Source organism: Prunus mume, linkage group LG2 (genome assembly GCF_029339155.1).
Source record: "Prunus mume cultivar Tortuosa linkage group LG2, ASM2933915v1, whole genome shotgun sequence".
NCBI classification, from domain to species: Eukaryota; Viridiplantae; Streptophyta; class Magnoliopsida; order Rosales; family Rosaceae; genus Prunus; species Prunus mume.
Genome location: NC_142699.1, coordinates 26,781,668 through 26,801,016, shown reverse-complemented (window position 1 = coordinate 26,801,016; position 19,349 = coordinate 26,781,668). Strand labels below are relative to the sequence as shown.

The 19,349-nt window shown below is 36.8% G+C and overlaps 4 protein-coding genes across 7 annotated transcripts; all 4 read right to left on the bottom strand.

Moving 5' to 3' along the window:
- Positions 1 to 2,161: 2,161 nt before the first annotated feature.
- On the bottom strand, positions 2,162 to 4,354 carry HSFA6A (heat shock transcription factor A6A). Its single transcript, XM_008226020.3, has 2 exons — positions 3,836 to 4,354; positions 2,162 to 3,349 (listed from the first exon to the last, which is right to left on the bottom strand). The coding sequence occupies exons 1-2, from the start codon at positions 4,109 to 4,111 to the stop codon at positions 2,558 to 2,560; spliced, it is 1,068 nt and encodes a 355-aa protein (XP_008224242.1). The 5' UTR covers positions 4,112 to 4,354; the 3' UTR covers positions 2,162 to 2,557.
- A 2,392-nt stretch (positions 4,355 to 6,746) lies between these two features.
- LOC103323990 (acireductone dioxygenase 2) lies at positions 6,747 to 9,565 on the bottom strand. Its single transcript, XM_008226021.3, has 7 exons — positions 9,409 to 9,565; positions 8,686 to 8,797; positions 8,180 to 8,274; positions 7,723 to 7,837; positions 7,512 to 7,636; positions 7,156 to 7,226; positions 6,747 to 7,049 (listed from the first exon to the last, which is right to left on the bottom strand). The coding sequence occupies exons 1-7, from the start codon at positions 9,424 to 9,426 to the stop codon at positions 6,983 to 6,985; spliced, it is 603 nt and encodes a 200-aa protein (XP_008224243.2). The 5' UTR covers positions 9,427 to 9,565; the 3' UTR covers positions 6,747 to 6,982.
- Positions 9,566 to 10,720: 1,155 nt separating this feature from the next.
- Positions 10,721 to 12,698, bottom strand: ARD4 (RmlC-like cupins superfamily protein). Of its 2 annotated transcripts, XM_008226023.2 has the most exons (5): positions 12,544 to 12,698; positions 12,360 to 12,447; positions 12,148 to 12,242; positions 11,551 to 11,790; positions 10,721 to 11,044 (listed from the first exon to the last, which is right to left on the bottom strand). In XM_008226023.2, the coding sequence occupies exons 1-5, from the start codon at positions 12,553 to 12,555 to the stop codon at positions 10,916 to 10,918; spliced, it is 564 nt and encodes a 187-aa protein (XP_008224245.1). In that variant the 5' UTR covers positions 12,556 to 12,698; the 3' UTR covers positions 10,721 to 10,915. The 2 variants fall into 2 exon arrangements, with proteins under 2 accessions (XP_008224245.1, XP_008224244.1); XM_008226022.2 differs by lacking the exon at positions 12,544 to 12,698 and having other exon boundaries at positions 12,360 to 12,477.
- Positions 12,699 to 13,103: 405 nt separating this feature from the next.
- LOC103323992 (protein TIFY 4B-like) lies at positions 13,104 to 17,798 on the bottom strand. 3 transcript variants are annotated; one of them, XM_008226024.2, is made up of 9 exons: positions 17,519 to 17,798; positions 17,118 to 17,257; positions 16,849 to 16,991; positions 16,198 to 16,288; positions 15,960 to 16,125; positions 15,349 to 15,408; positions 14,233 to 14,296; positions 13,912 to 14,108; positions 13,104 to 13,651 (listed from the first exon to the last, which is right to left on the bottom strand). In XM_008226024.2, exons 1-9 carry the CDS (start codon positions 17,634 to 17,636, stop codon positions 13,629 to 13,631), a joined length of 1,002 nt encoding a protein of 333 aa, XP_008224246.2. In that variant the 5' UTR covers positions 17,637 to 17,798; the 3' UTR covers positions 13,104 to 13,628. The 3 variants fall into 3 exon arrangements, 2 of the variants coding, with proteins under 2 accessions (XP_008224246.2, XP_008224248.1); XM_008226026.3 differs by having other exon boundaries at positions 14,233 to 14,290; XR_016124511.1 differs by lacking the exon at positions 13,104 to 13,651 and having other exon boundaries at positions 14,024 to 14,108; positions 14,233 to 15,048.
- Positions 17,799 to 19,349: the final 1,551 nt, after the last annotated feature.

Here is a 19,349-nt window from a genome sequence, read left to right as displayed (position 1 = left end):
AATTATAAGGTTAAGAAGACCAAACTACAAACAAACAGCACATTATTATAATTTATGCCTCTTCAAAATGAATATTTCTTGAATTTATATTTTCATTGCTTTGTTTAATATTTTGAAAAGAGTTTCAAAAAATATCTTTTTCTTTTTAGTGAATTTGAGCTTGTTCGGGAGTGATTCTCTGTAATCACTTGTGGAGAGTAATTGCAAAGAAGCTTCTATAATAATAAAAAATTATTAACTTATTCAAAACCATTCCTAAACAAGTTCAATAGATTTATAAAGTTGTTTGTGCTTTTGGTTTTCAATGGATCCAATCTTCAACCTTTTTTTTCACAATTTTGACACTTTCACTCTATTATAATATAAAGGTAGTATTTTTTTCTACTTATTTCCAGTAGTTTTATATAATATTGCCAAAAAAATTTAGGCAATTTTCAACTCCACCAATCTGGAGTGGAGCCTAACATCCATTGAAATTCAACAGAAAGTGCCAACATTGTGGCACTAATTGTCAATGTCAATCCCCAAATAGTAGAGTTTTGGGTATCTTGACCCAAAATCCCACCTGGCCAAATAGTTGGGCTTCACCCAACTTTTGAGTTCAAACTTACTCTTATTCGACCCAAAAACAAAACTACTTACCCTTCATTGCTAGCTCTCCAGAGACCAGAACAGCCCATACAATTTCCCCCAAAATATGTTCATAATATCAATATATAGTTTCCAAGATTTTTTTTAAAAAATACCAACAATAGTCTAAATTAATCTAATTTATAAGACAGGTGATTTGAACGTAAGTGCAAGGAGGCACGAACTCATTGCTCTTACCAACTGACATAACCTACATCAACTATTTTTTTTATTTTTAGATTTGAAAGAATCATGACATTCCCATGTATGATCCTACTCCAGATCCAGAACCATTCATGCCACCATCTAGGGCTCCGGCTGATAATGATTTATTGTGCCACCTTTCATATTAAACGGTATGCACAAAGAGTTATGGGCCTGCATGCTCTGTCTGTTTGTCAGCCTTTCCATATATATTTTATTTTCCAGAAAATGACATGTTAATTAATGCCTTTCGGGAATTGTCCAGTGTGGTGGTTCCATATTCAAATCATAATCATGTCTCAAAAGTACAGAAAAAGAATTCACTTTAATTAGATATCACATGAATGACATGCCAAAGTTGTGGTTAGGGTTACTTCCAATCAAGGGCATATAGACTATCGACTGTAGGATATGTGGGAAATTCCTCAGTTATGTTTCCAAAGGCCATGCAACAAGGAAAAGCTATGTAAGTTTGGACCTCTTTCATTGTCAACCAAAAAGACAAAACACTTTTTCATAGAGCTAAACATATTTTAGCTCTCAAAAACCCATTTTCATAACATGAATTGAATTTGCTCAAAGTAGTGTTGAATTCATGAATTTTTCTTACCAAAAACAACATGAAGCCCACACGCGACCTTCCCCAGAGACCTTTGGCTCCATGCCCCGCCTCGGCCTCTTTCAGACATTTTGTCAAACATCTTTTCTCAAATATCAGCCATACTTAAAAGGATAACATGAAAAGAGCATTGGAAATTTTTTTATGTTTAGCAACAGTGGGCAATAAGGGCAGTTGCATTCACGGGCCCTGCTGCGGAAATCCAAATTTGAATCCTTCTTTGCTATATGTTAAAGCAGTAAATTTGACTACTCCCTACATAATGTCAGCTAAACTGCTCATGCACAGCATGTGCAACCTTATCGCTTGAGGCAGACAAATGCAGCTCTGTGTTCCAACTCAATTGCAGATATGGTGCACCATAAAATTCTCTGTCATTTAAAGGAAGCTAATACTCCAACTTTTTCATTTTTGTATTTTTTATTTTACCTTTGGCAGGTAAAGAGAAAAGCAGGTAAAGAGAAAAAGAAGTGTAAAACACCAATTTTCTGCCCTATTGATGTTTGCATTTGCACAAATCAACTAACAGCTTACACAAACATGTCATGCACCCTCTCTTGATGCATTTCAAGATGCAAGTAAGAGATTTCAAGCTTTTAATCATTTTGGTGAGACCACCACCTTCATGGAATGATTCAATGACAAATTATATTCCAGAAGAGAAAAAACATAGCAAAAGGGTTCTAGATCACTGATGTTAACAGTCAGTTACAAATTAAGCAGAACATGATCTCAAGGGTGCAATCTCCATCTGGATTTTAAGGTCATGAATGTCAAGATTAATGATCTATCAGATAAATACATACCTTTAATTTCCTACCACTGGCAGGAACACAATTAGACTGTGGACAAGAAAGGAAATGAGAGCAGTTCTAAAAGCAAACCCGGAAATTTAAGAGATCCTAAAAGTACCATCACTGAAGGAAAATCCCAGAACCTAACCAGTTTGCATTGGAATATTGTTTTCTGTTTTGCTTCATCAGTGTAATTTATCAGTGTTAAAGTGTTGCCATTAACCATTTAGGAACTTCAAGATTTTTTGAATGATGAGCGTCTCCTACCGAACTTCTTGAAGAAAACATTTATGAAAGCTCCTTATCTTCTTTACTTGGGACTGGAGGCCAAGTAAACAAGCTCCTCGACGAACACATCGACATCCTCATCTTCTTCTTGACCACCTAGCATCCCAATTTCTTCATCAATACTCTCATTCAACAATTCGTGCCAGAAACTGTTACCCGGGTCTTTGCTTCCACTTTCATTTCCCTCTTCCTTCTCCATACATTCTTCCTCATCATGAACATTTTGGCTTCCAGTTATACCCTGCATGTCAATAGCAAATGTGTCCAACTCCGGATTTTCAAAATGATCAGATATGTCATCGTATTCTTGAGGTTCAACTTTAACAAAAGTTTCTACTCCAACTTGGCCTAATTCATCCACCTCAAAACTACTAGGCCCTTGCTCAATAGGCCGCCTTCTCTTCTTACTAATTGCTTCCTCGAGTTCATTCCTTTTGTCCTTCTGTTGTGCCAATTGTTGTACAAAGTTGGGATTCTGCATTGCTCTTGCCAAGAAATTCCTCAGATGTTGCTGTTTCATCTCTGTCCTCTTCAGTCTATTTTCCATTCCGTGGAGGTAAACTCTAGTAGTTTGCTGCTGTTGTCTAAGCTTCACTAGTTCCCCCATTAAAACCTGTTTATCACGCCTCAGCTGGTCAATCTCTCCATCCAATCCAAACTTTCCAACTTCAACACAAGAGTCCAAAGCTTTCTGTGAAGCCTGAGGATGGTAAGATGTCTTCCTCCTCCGGATATTCTTCAAAAGATGTTTTTGCCCTCTGAGAAACCCTTGATTAGCGAACTCCCATCTATCTGTATCAACCTTTCTAAATCCCTACATTAATTAAACTTCTTCTTGATCAAATCCATAAAAAGGCTGCGTCTACTAATTTTTTTAGTTTGCATCAGATCACCCCTAAGAAGCTTTGAAGTTGACAAATCCAACAGAACGAAAAACAAGAACAAAAACCAAACAAAAACTGACCCTATCTCTGCAATAGTATCATGCATATTTTATACATTGGTTTCTGCACTTTTCCTTTTGAAGCCATTTAACAAACAATATGTCCACATTAAGTAACCCCTTAAACAAATACACAAAAAAGGACCTGATTAAACAAAGACAGAAAAGATTAAAAAAATGACACATTTCTATCTGTTTCATGAGCATGAATGTACAAAGTAGTCAAACCCAAAAGAACCCCACAGATATATCATAGATTTGAATACAATATCCAAATTGAAAAGAACAACATGACAATTTCTTTGAAAAAAAATCATATAAATGAGCAATTAGGACAGCCTAGAAAGTCATGCTTACATAGGTGTTGAGCTGCCTGACGAAGCTAGAGAAATTGTTGTGCTTGAAGTATCTGGGGAGAAGTCTCATGGAAAATTTCTGGGGATCCAACACAACAAAGCTATTGTTGTCTCTGCTCCAAGAAACTATATCATTGGTTGTTGGGTCATCAACGATGTCATAAGTTTTGGTGAGAAATGGTGGGGGGCCTTGGTCATAAAGTTTCTCCATTGGCAGAGGATGATCAGGTGCCGCACCTGAAGACGACAAACTTACTGGGTCTTGATCAGAGTTCATTGTTCGATTAATGGTAAACTCTGATGGATGATTAGTGATCTGGGTTGATAATACTTATTGGGTTTGTTTGTTCAAATGGGTTTTAGGAATGCAGTAGACGAATTATTAAAAGCACAGAGGAATGGTAAGGTAGTGTTAGAGAGAGCAGAGCATAGACAGGGATGGTTGGTGGTGTTTGTGAGAGAGAGAAGCTCTGGCTGCCATGGAGGCCAAGAAGGCCAAGAGAGTGCAGAGCTGAGGAACAGGAGGCTGCAGGGGTTTTCTTTTTCCTTTATTTGTTTTTTTTTTTTTCAGATAGAAGGCAACTGGGGGGTACCTACCAACAATTTATAAATCGCGGGTAGCTCCTTTTCTTTCAAAAGCAAAAATAAAAAATGGTTTTTCTTCTTTTTTCCTTTTTGGCCAGACAAGATTTGTTCGATTGGATGGGAAACAAAGATGACACAATAGAATACAAGCACATTTTCTTTTCTTCAAAATGTTTTCCTAATCCTCTCAATTTGAAGGAGTTTGAAACAAATATTAAAGAAAAAGTTAGATTGTGAAGCTTTTTTCAAAACGAAAATGGCATTGATGATATATTTTTCTCTCTCCGAAGCCCTAATGTCGTTTCTCCTTTTGGAAACCCACTTGGCACATTAGGTTTTCATCACAGTCAGTCATGGCAAAGAGAGTTTTAGAGTGAGACACTATAGACTCTTTAGTAAAGAGACCTACAAAAACATTTAAATAAACTAAAGAACTTATCTAATAATAATTGTGTTGTACTTTATGATCGTTGAAAACCAGAAGCTTGTAGAGCCATCATCTTAATAAAAAAATGGGAGTTTAGACAGTACTTTATTGGATAGGTGGGTATGGGTGCGGGTGGTACCCAGCGTACATCGAGACCATTCTTACTTAGAGGTGAATTAAAAATTGCTTAAGCATGCGTGGTTGATTTATAACCATTAATATATATGATCGAAATGAAACTCACATGCATCATCGAATAATCTTAATTATGTGCTTAAGTCGATTCACGCTAGCACTTTCCATTCTTTAAAGTTGAAGGTTGTGAAAATAAACAAATATCTTAGAAGTTAAATTATTATTAAATGCATAAATCAGATCAACTTGCATTATATTGTTGTCACACTAATGATCTACTGTCCCATTTAGTTCATGGAAAAGAAGACTTAGGGATGATAAATCAATTGTTTTTCATGTTTGATAAATCTAGGTACAGGAAACTGTTGCCTTGCACATGGAAAAATAGGGGAGAAAGTGAAGCCCTCCTCTCTCCATGGGTTTTGTTTTCGTCCTCATGATAAAATTTAGGAAAATAAGCCAACATTAAATACATATTTTTAATGTCTATATTGTCCCCATTAGCAATTTAGAATTACAATATAGCATTAAATACATTCTTTTTTATTTGATTTCATATTAGTATAATTAAAAATTTAAACAAACTTTGTTTTACATTCCTATACAAACCAAACGTATGAAACTTAACTAAACAAATGACAACATATAATAAGTGGTTCCACTACAAATTACATCAAGACTTTTTGTGATAAAATATCACACATATTGGGCTTTGTAAGTTGGGTAAATTATCAGTAGTGTGCCACTGATTTGTCTTTGTGAAATTCAACAGGGGTGAACTTACACACGAAGTTGGGTGAATTCATGAACAACAAGCTCACTGTGATGCTAGCTGGAATCTAAAACTTTTCAAGTTCCTGTAATTGGCCCTTAACGAAGTGCCAAAATGCCACACCCGTGTCATTAATTGGGTCGAAGAGAAGGTGAAATCAAGGCTGTGCGGCTTGGAATTTTTGCTAAAGGTGAAAATTATTCACCTAAAAACACAATCAACAGTGTAGGAGACCAAATTCTGATTTAACACCAACGAATGCATATAATATTATTTTAAGAGGGCACTTAAGATGAATGTAGAAGTGCAGCGAATATATCCGACAAAATATATTTTCAAAATCAAATGAGAGGTGAAAAGAGTGATTAATTAGGGGGTCCAATCCAAATCTAGCTTTAGTAAGAATAAGATTTTTTATATAAATTATTGCACCAGGATCCCATGACCATAATGAGATCGGGTTCTTTGTCAAACACTTAAATCCAAGCAAATGAAAGATGAACACTTTGAAAGTTTCGTTTAGAAGTGATTTTGAATAAACCAGAATCATTTATGAAGAGAACTCATAATTGACGACCATTAGACTGTGTATTGAGTCATGATCGGTTTGTATCAATTTGAATTCGTCCCAAGTATTAACCAACTCTAACCCAACTTTCTTGTCTTTTTGTTTTATGGACACGAATGAGAATTTGAATTCTTCGAATATTAGCGTTTGGATTAACGTCGATTATTAAAAACCTAATCTGTTTAATTTATTAAAAAGGCTAAAACTTTTTTTTTTTTTGGTTGAAAAAAAAGCTAAAACTTTCTTGTCCTCTGGTTTGTTATTGTTTAAACTTTAAACAAAAGAAAGAATAGACGGTTAAATGCAACAGCCCAACCAGCCAATCTAAACCAACTAAACTTTAAAGTCGGCCCAGACTAAGAAGTTTATGCCTGGGCAAAAGGCAAGGCTGGAAGCACAATAACTCACAATATAACATAGTAGAATTACGTAATTCTTCGTTTTTACGAAGCTAGGCATCAATATATAAAGATCATTCGGTAAAGATTATTCGGAATTTATTCGAGTCACGCAAGGCCAAGCTACTAATAAACAAAGCATTACATAACACTACGGAGCACCGGTGCATCCCAGATGATACAAGCATACATATATATTTATCATAGCCAAAACAGTCACTTCATTATTTGTAAATCCCAGTTTTAGAAGCAAAAGCCAGATTTCATGCTGCAGCATCAACTGCATGGTCACCAGTTTCCTTATGCACAAAAGCTTTAACATACTCCTGCCTGCAAGAAGGGCTCCTTGTAAGAAGAGACTCAAAGCCTATCCAACATTGTATTGTCTGCATGTATACAAGGGATGCCGGCAATTTAAAGAAAGAGAGAATCAAACCTTGCAGGAAGATGGTCATGAGGGCGGTTAAAGGGAGTCCAAACTGGATCACCGACAAAGAGTCGCATTGCCTGCATTGAACACAAATCTTTTAGAACCACTTTTGATTTGAAGATATTAAACACTGTAAGGACCATTGTGGGACTTCTTAATCGACATTAATTCACGGTCAAAAATGTCAAAAATAAGTAAGTCCATCTACACATTCACCATCATCCCACAATAAAATACTTTTAAAAAAGTCAGTGCCAGATTATGTAGAAGTGTGTATTCATTTGAGTATAAAAGCATAACTAGATGGAGAAGGGGGGAAACAAACAGTGGGCATCACAACATTTCACACATTGAACCATTACCTTTATGTAGTTGTCTGTGTCCAAAGTAAAGCGGTGATAAATTCCAGCAGGCAAAACAATCAACCCACCCTTTTTCAACCACACACGAATCCAACGTTCATTACGGTCCCTAACATCAAAATAGCCTTCACAAAAGAAGTACACAATCACTAATCTGGACAGGTAAATAAAAATGAGACAATAAATTGGGATAAAGCATAACTAATCCTACCACTTCCTGCCACAACATAGCGGATCTCCTCATCAGTGTGAAGATGTTCCTCAAAGAAACTTTTTATCTTCTCTTCATAATTAGGCATCTTTTCAGGGGAAACCTCACAGAAGTCCTAGGTGAGGAAAACATTATCAAGTTAAACATAAAGTGTATTACTGTGCACAGAGACTTCTTGTGAATTTGTATATTCACAGTTACTATAATCTGATTATTAGTATTCAAATTATAAACAAGAAGGGGAAAAAAGACCAAACACATTTCAAAGTGTACGTTCAACAGGAGTCAAAAAATTTAATAGTTAATACGGAACAATTTCTTTCACATCATATTGGCAATCAATGGGCAAAACTTGGCATGGTTGTGATACATTGCCTTGAAATAAGGGAAGTAGAAAGTTTAGGTAGAAGACGACACAAAACAAATAAAAAGTTAAAAATAAGTTAGTGTGACAAACCATGTAGGAGTAACCACGTTCTTCACGAATTTTCTTCAACTCCTCATCTGTTTCATAGTTATCAGCATCTAAACGCCAGCTGAGAACTCCAAGCTCTGCAAGGTCAACACAAATGCTCCCAAAAAGTTAAATGGTGGAATGACTATCATCATCCTTATCTTTGTCCCAACCAAGAAGATCAACTAGATGAATAGAGATATTCCATTGTTTTCCATTATATACAATATCTCCTATTAAACGTAAGTTTTAAAAATCTTTCTTGTTACTTCTTCCTAGATTAGTCTTTGGCCAGCTTCTTGTATTTTAACTTTTACATTGACTAGTATTATTGGTTAAAAATACATCTACTGGTCTACTTAGTATTTATTCATATCACCTTAAGCCCAGTTTATCTTAACTTATCCCTAACAGATGTCACTCCCGCGGTTTCTCTAATGCATTGATTCTTCAAAAAATAAAACATTCATAATCAAGTAAAACTATTTTGTCTTCCTGAAAATGCTCACCAGTAAGTTGGTCTAGGGATACAAATTCCTTGGGCTCACGGTGATGGGGGAGCCTCTGGTCTTCATCACTGTCATCCATGTACCATGCTTGGATGACTTCCTCTCTTGGATCCTGCATATGTTAACACTATGAGATACCCTGATCACAAAAATCCCTGTAATTTTTTATTCCCACAAACAAAACAAGAATGAACCAAACAGAGTTCCAAAAATCTAACAATGAAAATCCCAAAAATCCATCGCTGCAAGCACAGCCATAGCCAAATTCCAGTATCTAGCTGCCTTATCATCATTACTTTAGTTCAGCCAAATTATCTTGAAGCAATATTTAATTCGCACAACTTATCATGTAAAACTAATTAGCAGTAACACAAAATTAAATGCAAGCTACTGCTGGAATCACCTTAACCACCAAAATTGAGCAATCAAACCATAAAATTCATACATAACAATTAACAAGCAAAGCAAGTTCTGATGATGCACCAAGCTTGAAAACTTCAAACACAATCCACAAATCATAAATTCTAAGAAAACATGATGTTGAGACAAAGAGAATAGTATTCAGAAAAGCTTCAATAGAAGAAAGGGGAAACACATAAATTTTCTGCTCTGCTTGCAATATGAAAATTTTCTCAGGAAAAAGGCGACTTTTTTTCCCGAGAAAAAAGAAAACGAAAGAAATGATTTGAGCTGGGCTGGAGCTATAAGATTCGGAGTGTGTACCTTTTCGGTGGAAACCATGGCTCAGCTTTTGTTCTGCGTTATGGCTGACGATCCCTGAAATTTCTGGAGTGGCTTTGACACCACGCGTGCCTCAGCCCTTTTAAACGAAGGGCAAAGGATGTTGAATGACGAAAATGCCCATCCGACATTTACGCACACAGCAGTTTTGTGCTTTGTCCAGGTTAATTGAATCAATGGGTTCCCCTTCCTTTTAGGTTTTTTAGGTTTTAGACATAAAAAAAATTTCACTTTTGGAAAAAGCAAAATTTTTCAAAAATACAAAAACCACTCAACTTTCAAATCAAAGCGCAAATGTATTGGATTCTTTAGAAAATCTAAAAATAAATAAGGCATTTTTGTCATTTTGCTTCTTTTAAAATTTTTTTCTCTCCTTTTGCTTTTTCCAAAATGTCCATTTTCTTTTCACGTCGGCATTTTCACTGCGGATTTTTTCTTCTATATTCATCTTTCTTTTTTTTGCCAAAAAAATTATATTCTTATCCTCACAAAATTTCTATAACAGAAAGGAATATTTGTCCTAATTGTTTTATAACTCTCACCATGCCATTGCCATGTCATCATGTGAAAGGAATTTTTGTTTTTGTTAATTGTTTGACTAATCATCTCCACTTTCTTGATTGGGTGGTTTGAGTGATTTGACTAGGGTTGGCAGGCCCCTTGATTTTCTCGGTTAAGCTTTGTTAGTTTTTACCCCTTGGTTGGGGTTGGGAGGTCTCCTCATATAGTTGGTTAAGCTTAAAGGAGAAAAATTTAGGCCGCAAGTGTCTTTCAACGCAGCAAACTGACAAATAAGTATCATATGTGTTATAAAATCTGAATTATATATAACAATTTATAATACATGTTACATTTTAACTAGACAGTTGCGACTCAGCCTGCCCATTTTTCTGTTCTACAACCAGCCCCGGTGGTAAGGAATGAAAAAAGAAAAGAACAAAGCCTAAAATACGGATAGGTTCGATCTCTCCTTCTAATGTAAAATAAAAGGTAGCTTTAGATCTCATTCTCATGTTAAGTTAAAACATAGTCTTGGCTGGCGGTCCCAAATTCGGGAGTCAAAGTCGGGATGGATCATTCATCACAAAAAATTTCATGTCACATGGCAAAATATTGAAGTCCACAATTACTCAAATAGGAAGACAAATAGAAATATAACTTTCGGGTTGCGTATCTCAAAATGCAACTCCCACAATATCATTCCCTTTTCTTTTTGTGTACATTAAAGAAGCAAAAAGAAAAAAGTCAGGACCAAAACTGTTGGCTGAGAGGCTCATAGGCATCCAAAAATATATTTGACAAAAAGCACCATCCTTTAGACATAAGATTCTCAATACAGAGAGTTCATTATCACAACCTCAATTTTCAAGCACATATAGGACAATCAAAGGGTTCGAACTATAATCATACACCTTATAATATCATTACAAAGAAGATTCAATACAATAATACCATGATGGTTCATCTGCAAGAGGAGAGTCATGACCCTTCAATGAGCTTCCAATGCCACTCCCACTTTCTTAGTGAAGCTCTCTATATACTCCTTCCTAGCCGGATGATCTTCCTGCGGCCGGTTGTACGAAATCCAAACAGGCTCTCCCATAAACAACCTCATCAACTGCATAATACCATGAATATGAACTTCATAACAAATTATCAAACATTCACCAATATTTTTTCTCGTCTTCTTCAATCAAGGTTTTTGGTGCAAATAAAATGAATGAGTGGAGATCCTCTGTTGATCTTTCCTGTATTGATATGGTGCTTATCTCCAAAACCACATTTGTTTTAAGTTTTCATCAAATTGTTGTTCAACATATACACTTAAATATTAAACCCCTCGAACCCAATAACGTCGTTTTGGCCACAAATATCAGTACAATAAAAATCAGTGGAGGTTTTTGTGCCCAAATAAACTATATGCAATGAACAACAAAGTAAACTCCAAAACTGTACAATATTTATGAAGCAGTGTTTTAAATTTCTTTGTTTTTCTTTTCTAACAACTAAAATGATGTGGTTTGCGAAATCATTTGGTTTGACGATTAAAACTTGGAAAGGCCAAAAAGAAAAAACTTTTGATGTATGCAGAAGCCTGCTGACGCATATTACTTAGATTCTCACCTTAACATAGTTGCTAGTATCAAGGGTGAACCTGTGGTAAATCCCGGCAGGCAAAATGATAAGGTCACCAGCCTTAATCCAGATTCGAATCCAGCGGTCATTCTTGTCTCTGACATCAAAGTACCCACTTCCTTCTAAACAGTAGCGTATCTCCTCATCAGCATGTATGTGCTCTGTATAAAAGTTCTTCAACTTCTCCTCATAATTCTCCAATTTCTCTGGGCATATATCAAGCAAATCCTACAAAATTCCCACCCAATAACAAGCATTTTTCTTTGTCATTAACCAAAATAGCAGATTAGCATAAATCAACATCTTTTCTTTTTTCTCCAAAACCATGTCTTACCAAATAACTTCCCTTTTTTATTTCTTTTTTTATTTGGCAAGGGACCACTAATGTAGTGGTTTTGGAGCAATTGCTTCCCCAGAAAAGGTCATGGGTTTGACTCCTAACATCCGAGTGTAGTATAGTGGTGTGTGTAGTGTAACGTGAGTTTAGTATACTATCGCTCAATAGAAAGGTCCTTAAAAAAGACTTCCTTTTTAAAAATTGAATTTGAACCAAATATTTCATAATTGAAAAATATAAATACATACCATGTAATTATATCCCCTGGTTTCTCTAATGTTGCGAAGTTGTTGATCATTCTCATAGTCCTTTGGGTTCAAGCGCCAGTAGAGCACACCAAGCTCTGCAATACCAGCACCCACCAATTTGTTAAATACAAAATCAATTACACTAATTCGTATTAGGGACTAATTAACGAGAGCTAATTAATCTTGATGTAAGAAAAAGATATAGAATTGACCTGCCAAATGGTCCAAGGGAACAAGCTCTTCGGGTTTGCGATGGTGAGGAAGCCTCGGGTCTTCATCGCTCTCATCCATGAACCACGCCTGTTTCCATTTCATTAATTAAAATTAAAATTAACACCAACCCATTTGTTCACCATACAAATTAATTTATCGCTAATATACTAAGAGCGAGCTCACCTCGATCGCCATGGCTGACTCGCTTTCCAGCTCGGCGTTTTGCTGAGTAAACTAAACACAGTCACTGTTTATAATGGAAGCTAAAAGAGTGTCGTTTTGCACTGGATTTTTTTTATAAAAAAAAACTTCGTAATCGATGCTATTGTTTAACATGAATGACTTTGCCACGTGTACGGTTAGATTTCCTTCAAGTTTATTGTGGACGCTATTCTTGGCAAATTTTTGTCACCATCTTATTATGGTGCATATCAATTACACAATTGACCTGATATCTAATCTAATACTCACAAAACCAATGGTCCAGATTCAAATAACGTGCAGCACCAATCCTAATGCACATGAATTCGTTCAACTATCATTTTCCAATTTTGCAGTATCTTCTCGAATCTTCTTTCCATTTTGGGGTCCAAAGGTAAGATGGGTTGGGTCCAAAATACATGTACGGTCTGAGAAACAAACAACACGGCCAACAATACTATACAGTCTATATATATATATAGGAAAGTAGCTTCAGGCTCTGCCCAAAGCGGCTTTAAAGTGTAAACCTAACAATTGTAAAGTAATCCAGAAAATAATACATTTTTCCAATTCCAATTCATCAACCGAGCCGCGAGTTCTCTGCAATTCGCAACACATTTTTGCCAACTTTCATTGGGAAAATTATAAACAAAGGAGACCATAAATTACATAGAACTGTTCTCCATAGCTACAAAACGTTAAAGGAGATGATTTCCTTCAACTTGTACAATAAGCTCTCTTGACAGAGAATGGTACCGCATACAATAATTACTTACATAAGGAGTTAAAAGGAAAATGGCTGCTTACAGCTCTGCATCTCGACCCTAAAAATTACAAAACTGATCAAAGCCTTCCCAGTCCAAAAAGAGAATTCTCCTCCTGATAGGCAAAAGCCAGTGAAAAAACTTCATGGTCCTCGGAGCAGCCCAAATCATACCAAAAGGCAGGTCTCTAGGAGGCAGTTAAAATTAGTTTCTTCTTTCCCTTCCTATCAGGTTTGTCATGGTTCTAATTTATAGCTGAGGGGTTCTTCAATCAACTCCCAACTCTGAATGACCTAGAAAGTGTCAAGTTCGGCGTTCCAGGATATCTGCATAACAGCCAACCCGGGAAAAAGAAAAAAACCAAACAAACCACCTGTAAATATTTTATAATCCAAAATATTTGCACATAAGATGATCTGTTTCTGACTTGATTCCTTCAAATACGATCACTTAACATAATTAGGACATCCAACGTACCTGATATGTCACTTTATATTTGGTCGACAAATGATAGAAAGTCAAATTCATAAACAAATTATGAATATCATATGTCATGAAACATACAAATTAGGAATTTATAGCTTACCCTTGTCATTTAGGTCAACGGGAAGACACAGACTCTTTGGCTGATTGTCAGCTGTTTGTAGCAGCCCAGGCTGGGGTGGAGAGCTTGTGCCACTCTGACTTGAATTACCATTTGAGGTATGTGTCCTAAGTTGATGATTCAAAAAGACCTCCAAGCTAGAACTCGATCCAATATTTTTCTTAATCTTTAATCTTCCCCTTGTAGGAACATGAGCAAAGAAAAGGAGGAAATGAATGGGATGAAATCAGAAGCTTAGAATCAATTTAATTATGTTGCAGATGATTTTAGAGGCAGTAAACAACAGTTTCTATCAGTAGGTACCTGTCTTTTCGCTTTTCACGATATCTCTCCAACGAGACTTTTCTGCTTGCCTGGCCCTCTGCATCTTAAGAATTACCACCAAATGTTTCAAGGAAAATAAACTACTAAATTTCATATTTCATCAAAGAGTGAAGCTTCGTTAACTGGTTAATCCTCTAAGACCTTTTCATCAGAATCCCATGGCATGCAAAGGGGCCATGTTAAAGCTCCACTTCGATAGGCTTTCCAGAAGTATCTACAGATCAACTTCTTTAGGTTCAAAGTTGTATATAATATGTTTCAACTGAACTTTAATGGAACCATTTCACTAAAATGGAGGATAAATGTATGGAGATGGTTTGAACAGCATAGATGAAAAGGCAGTGCTTGCAACACAAGCAATGGGAAATGAAAGTGACAGTGAAAAAGTACTAAGAGCAAGTATCAGTGGTGAAGATATTTTAGAGATGTGTCTTTTAAAGCAGCAAGGGGCGGAGGACTACAGGGTTCGAAGAAATAACTCTAATGGAGTTTCAGATGTTACAATGGCATTGCTAGTTCCAGAGGTTGACGTTGATGTGACAAAGGTGAAATGGCGATTCCTATTTTTGGCCTCAAGTGACAGCAGAGTTTGGTTGTGTTGTGAATCTTGTGACACCAACGTAGATGCATTAACCTTCCATTAAAATACTTATAAAAGAATAATACATCTTAAAGTTACCACACTTCTTCAAAGTACTGCAAGGTGCATCACCAACTGCGATTTCATAGCTAAACCTTGCCTTAGAGATTTTGAAATGATAAAAGGTTCTTCCAAAATACTCCTAAGGACGACGTCTACAGTGCAGGGGGAAAAGAAAAGAAAAATAAAAATCTAATGAGCAGTTTCTTAGGATGTCTTTTCATGTAAGAAAATATGGCACACACCATGTACCTTCTACCTACTGTGTGAAATCAATGAATGGCTAGCACCTATCAAGATTTATGTCTCTTTTAATATAGGATCCTAAGATGTATGTCCTTGGAAAGCATAAAAGTTACAACAATAAGCATCTTTCTATTTAAACCAAGAAATGCAAGCTTTTCATTCTGATAACAGCAACTTCTGTAGAGGTGCAAGAATACTAAACAACTTACCAGGATCTCGAGTGCTGTTCCCTTTCTCCCAGTACTGCTGAGTATATTCACCGATCTTCTCTGTAAAGTTCAATGAAAACTATCATCACATAGCCACCAGTATTTCAAAAGCTACAATTTTCTAGCATAGGTGTTTCAACATTGCCAATTGTCAAGGTCTCTAAGCTATCAAAAACTATATCAGCAAAAATCCTTTCTCTGTGACTCTAGCCAAATTGACTTGTAATTAATAGAAATAAGACTCAATAAAGATTCAGGCCGACATGTTTAGTACTATGGAAAAGGAAGATAGAGGAAGTTGAATAGAGAATTCTTGTTTGTTTAAGTACACCTATATTATGAAAATCATATTCCCATAAGCATGACATCATTTTCCTTCTTTTTAAAACAACCAAGAAACATTTTAACAACAAAGTTATTAAAATCGTACTGTTCCATGAATAAAATTATACTGTTTCATGAAAGAAACACGGCAATGCCTATTAAACCATTTCTAGGATCTTATTTTCTATTCACCAAATGCAGTTCCAATTAAGTGTCAAGTACACAGCGACTCCATTCCACCCAAAGTATTTCACAAGGTAACCTAAGAAATCCTTCTGCGCGAATACCTGTTTGCATGGCCTGAGAGAATGTGGCACTCGGAGGGAGAAAGCCATCTTTGTCTCCAGCAGTCTGAAATTGGCATCGTAAAGATCTGTGTGCCGCAGTACCACCAAATTGATTGTCCAGAGGCAAATGGTTGGGCCTTGCCGCAAGGTGCATGATTGCCCGTGCCTGCAAATCCATATAGCGCTGCATTGGAAGGCTTATCTCCAGGTATCCATGCTAAGAGGAAGCTTCATTTACCTTATCAGGTGGCACTCCATCATATACATTCACCTTGCCGCAGTAGAAAATTGTCATTTGCCTAACTGATGCATCAGTTGTACATTGATTTCTGTGGCCACAATATCAAATACTTTTCTTTAGAACTTAATATAAACATATCACAAGAAATCTAAATTAGAAGCATGCCGTGCCAATCTTTCTGCAGAAAACAGCCACCCCTCCACCCCCCAAAAAAAATTGTAATGTCATTTCAATTGAATATTTAACAGGTGGCTTATCATGTCAAGCATATTGTAGATGGAAAGCATGCACAGGAAAAAAGCCAAAAACCATGGAAAAAAGATGGTAAACTTGGTGCTACCTTTTAAGATGTGGGGCTTCTTTAACACCTATTTGGGCTAGGCATGAAAACAAGAATCCACTTACCAATTTTCCCCACTCAATCTACTGCCTACTGAGCTCAAATTAGACTCAATATAGAATCTCGAAGGACAAAGCCAACATTATGAAACCAAAGTCTACTAGTTTCCAGGAGGCTAAAACAATAACAGCTTCAACTAAGCTAAATTAGCATATTTAACTACCACATTGTGCTTAACATAATCAAACTACAGCAATCAGTAAATTCAGACGTTGCCAGAGCCAAAGAGCCTGATAGAGAAGTTAAACCTTGGACTGATGGCCTTAGTATCGGCATCGGCTGGCCGGTCCTCCTGAACCGGTTTCTGATACGGCACCGGTTCGTCGGCTGACACGGAAACCTGGACATCGGCACTCGCTTCCTTGGCCGAACCGGCTGAATTCGAAGCCGCCTGTACAGAAAATTCCGAATCAAACAAGCGTTAAGAGGGAAACAAAGAGAAAGAAAAGAAAGACAGTAACTTTCTTTTGCATTTTTAATTTCTCGGGAACCAAACACATAATAAGAAAGCACTGACGCGCGGGGTGGTGGTATGAGGCGAAACGACAATCCGTCTGAGCGCTCCGGCGCCGGAATCGTCGTTGGGCTCCAGCAGAGCCTTGAGGGAAATAACTTGCTGGATCGCCTGCGATTTGTTCCACGAAGGCCTCCGCATTCCTGTACGGACACGTGTCCATCACATTTTTAAATTTCCAAAAAAAGGAAAAAAAATCCTCGTTAAGTAATTCATCAATTTCAATAAATAAATATAGTTGGAGAGAGTGGAATGTTCCGTGATTGTAGACGTATCGGAGAACCTGGCGGTGGAGGGAAGAGAGAGAGAGAGAGAGAGAAAGAGAGAGAGAGAGAGGCGAAGGGCAAAAGCGAAAATTAGTAGAAAAAGGGGGTGAGGTGTAAGGAGGGGAGGGAGGGGGGGACCTTTTTCTTTGAGGTATTTGCGGCAGTCTTCGCGGGTGAGCTGAGAAATGTCGTCCTCTGTGAGCTGGTTGAGAGGCTTCTCGAGAATGGAGCGGAACGACGTCGTGGTGGCGTTCATGGCCGGAGTTTCGGCGGCGGAGAGCCCTGCGAATGCGATCTGGACAGGTTGGTAATTTAGCGGGAGTTGGGAGGTCGAAAGTGGGATTGGGGGAAAAAGGGGAAAGGGCTGCAAGCAAAGAAGTGAGAGAGAGAGAGAGAGAGAGAGAGAGAGAATAGGCGCGGCGTCGTCTCATAAGACTAAAGAGTCACTCGTAAGTCGTATGGGGGTTTTGGTGGGGAAGGGGCTTTTCGGTAGCTGCGTTTCACCCTAGACTGCCACGTAATTCTTGTCTGAATGATTCTGGACTAAACCTTAGGGTTTTTATTTTTAATTACTGATTAATTAGTGGTTTGGGAGTCAGGGGCTTTGGGTTAATGCCACACTGCCACTGTGGAAGGGATCAAGGGAACATTTTGGCGGGGTTTACTAGGTCTGGTGTTTTATTAAATAATATTATGTTTATTCAAGGACCTTTTGGCAAATAGACCAAAAAGGTGTTTTCAACCCATTGTGCTCTACATTTGAATTCTTTACCCATATGAAAATATTTAAATTTACATGATAGGTGGTTTATATGCTAGAGTTTACTTTAAAATTATGTGTCTGAATTATGAGGCTTTCTTTATTATCCCGAAATAAATAAATTTTTACTAGTAATTACACATGAGTTTGTGTGTGCAAGTAATCAAAAATTGAGTTTATTTTTGTTCGTTAATTTTTTTCTTTTAATTGTTGAATTAATATCTCTTTTTCATAATCTACAAATATCTTTTCTTTGAACTTGTCTTTAATCTAAGACAAGTTATTATGTGTTTAGAGAGAGAGAAAGGGGGAGAGAGGAGATGGTGGGGGTGGGGGTGTTGATTTGATATTGCTACACGACTAAAGTATTGTGAGTTCAACTATTTGATAAGACTGGATTTTCATAGGAAACCTGTCTAATCCGAACATGTTAGGTGTTGAATTTAGAGATCTAATTTACCATTGTCATCGAATTTCGTCACTAGCAAAGTATTGGAAGGTCATTCTAGAAGAAAAGGGTTTGTCTGTTGAACATTAAATTTTTAGGTACACACACAATATAATTCCATCAATAATTGGACAGCACTATAGCATGGCTTAATTAATTGAGTCTTCAAAGCTCAGCTCTAGGAGAAAAACTTAGTTGCAATGGGAATAATATTGTTTTGTTATTTTCGATCAATAATACTATAACACGTGGAAGTGTTATCAAGCGTGTCATAACGTTATTGACCGAATATAAGCAAAACAGTGTTATTCCCGTTTAAGTCTTTCTCCTGCTCTACTCTAGGTGCCCCTTTCTTAAACTGGAGCTTGTAATCATCGCTTGTTAAAGCCATAATATCTATTGCTTGCAGAACCAAACTGAAGAAGATCCTGGGCTCAGTCATTTGACTGGGAAGGCTTGAGGCCATATGCAGAATCTAGACTTAATTTTTCAGGTTGTAATTTTTGGTTAAGAATGAGTACTACAAATAGTTAAAACTTCTAATGCTCCAAACTAAAACTATAAACCACAAGGTAACAATTCAAACAGTTGTTGCAGAAACAGAAGTGCAAGCAATCATCAATGGCGTTTTGTTTTTGTTTTGTGTGTGTGTGTGTGTGGATTTTTTTTATTTTGAAATATCATAATGCAGTGAAGTGTCCCTTTCCAACTTGTACAGTCACAGATGATGTGTAAATCAAGCATGCCAAAAGCTAGTAATG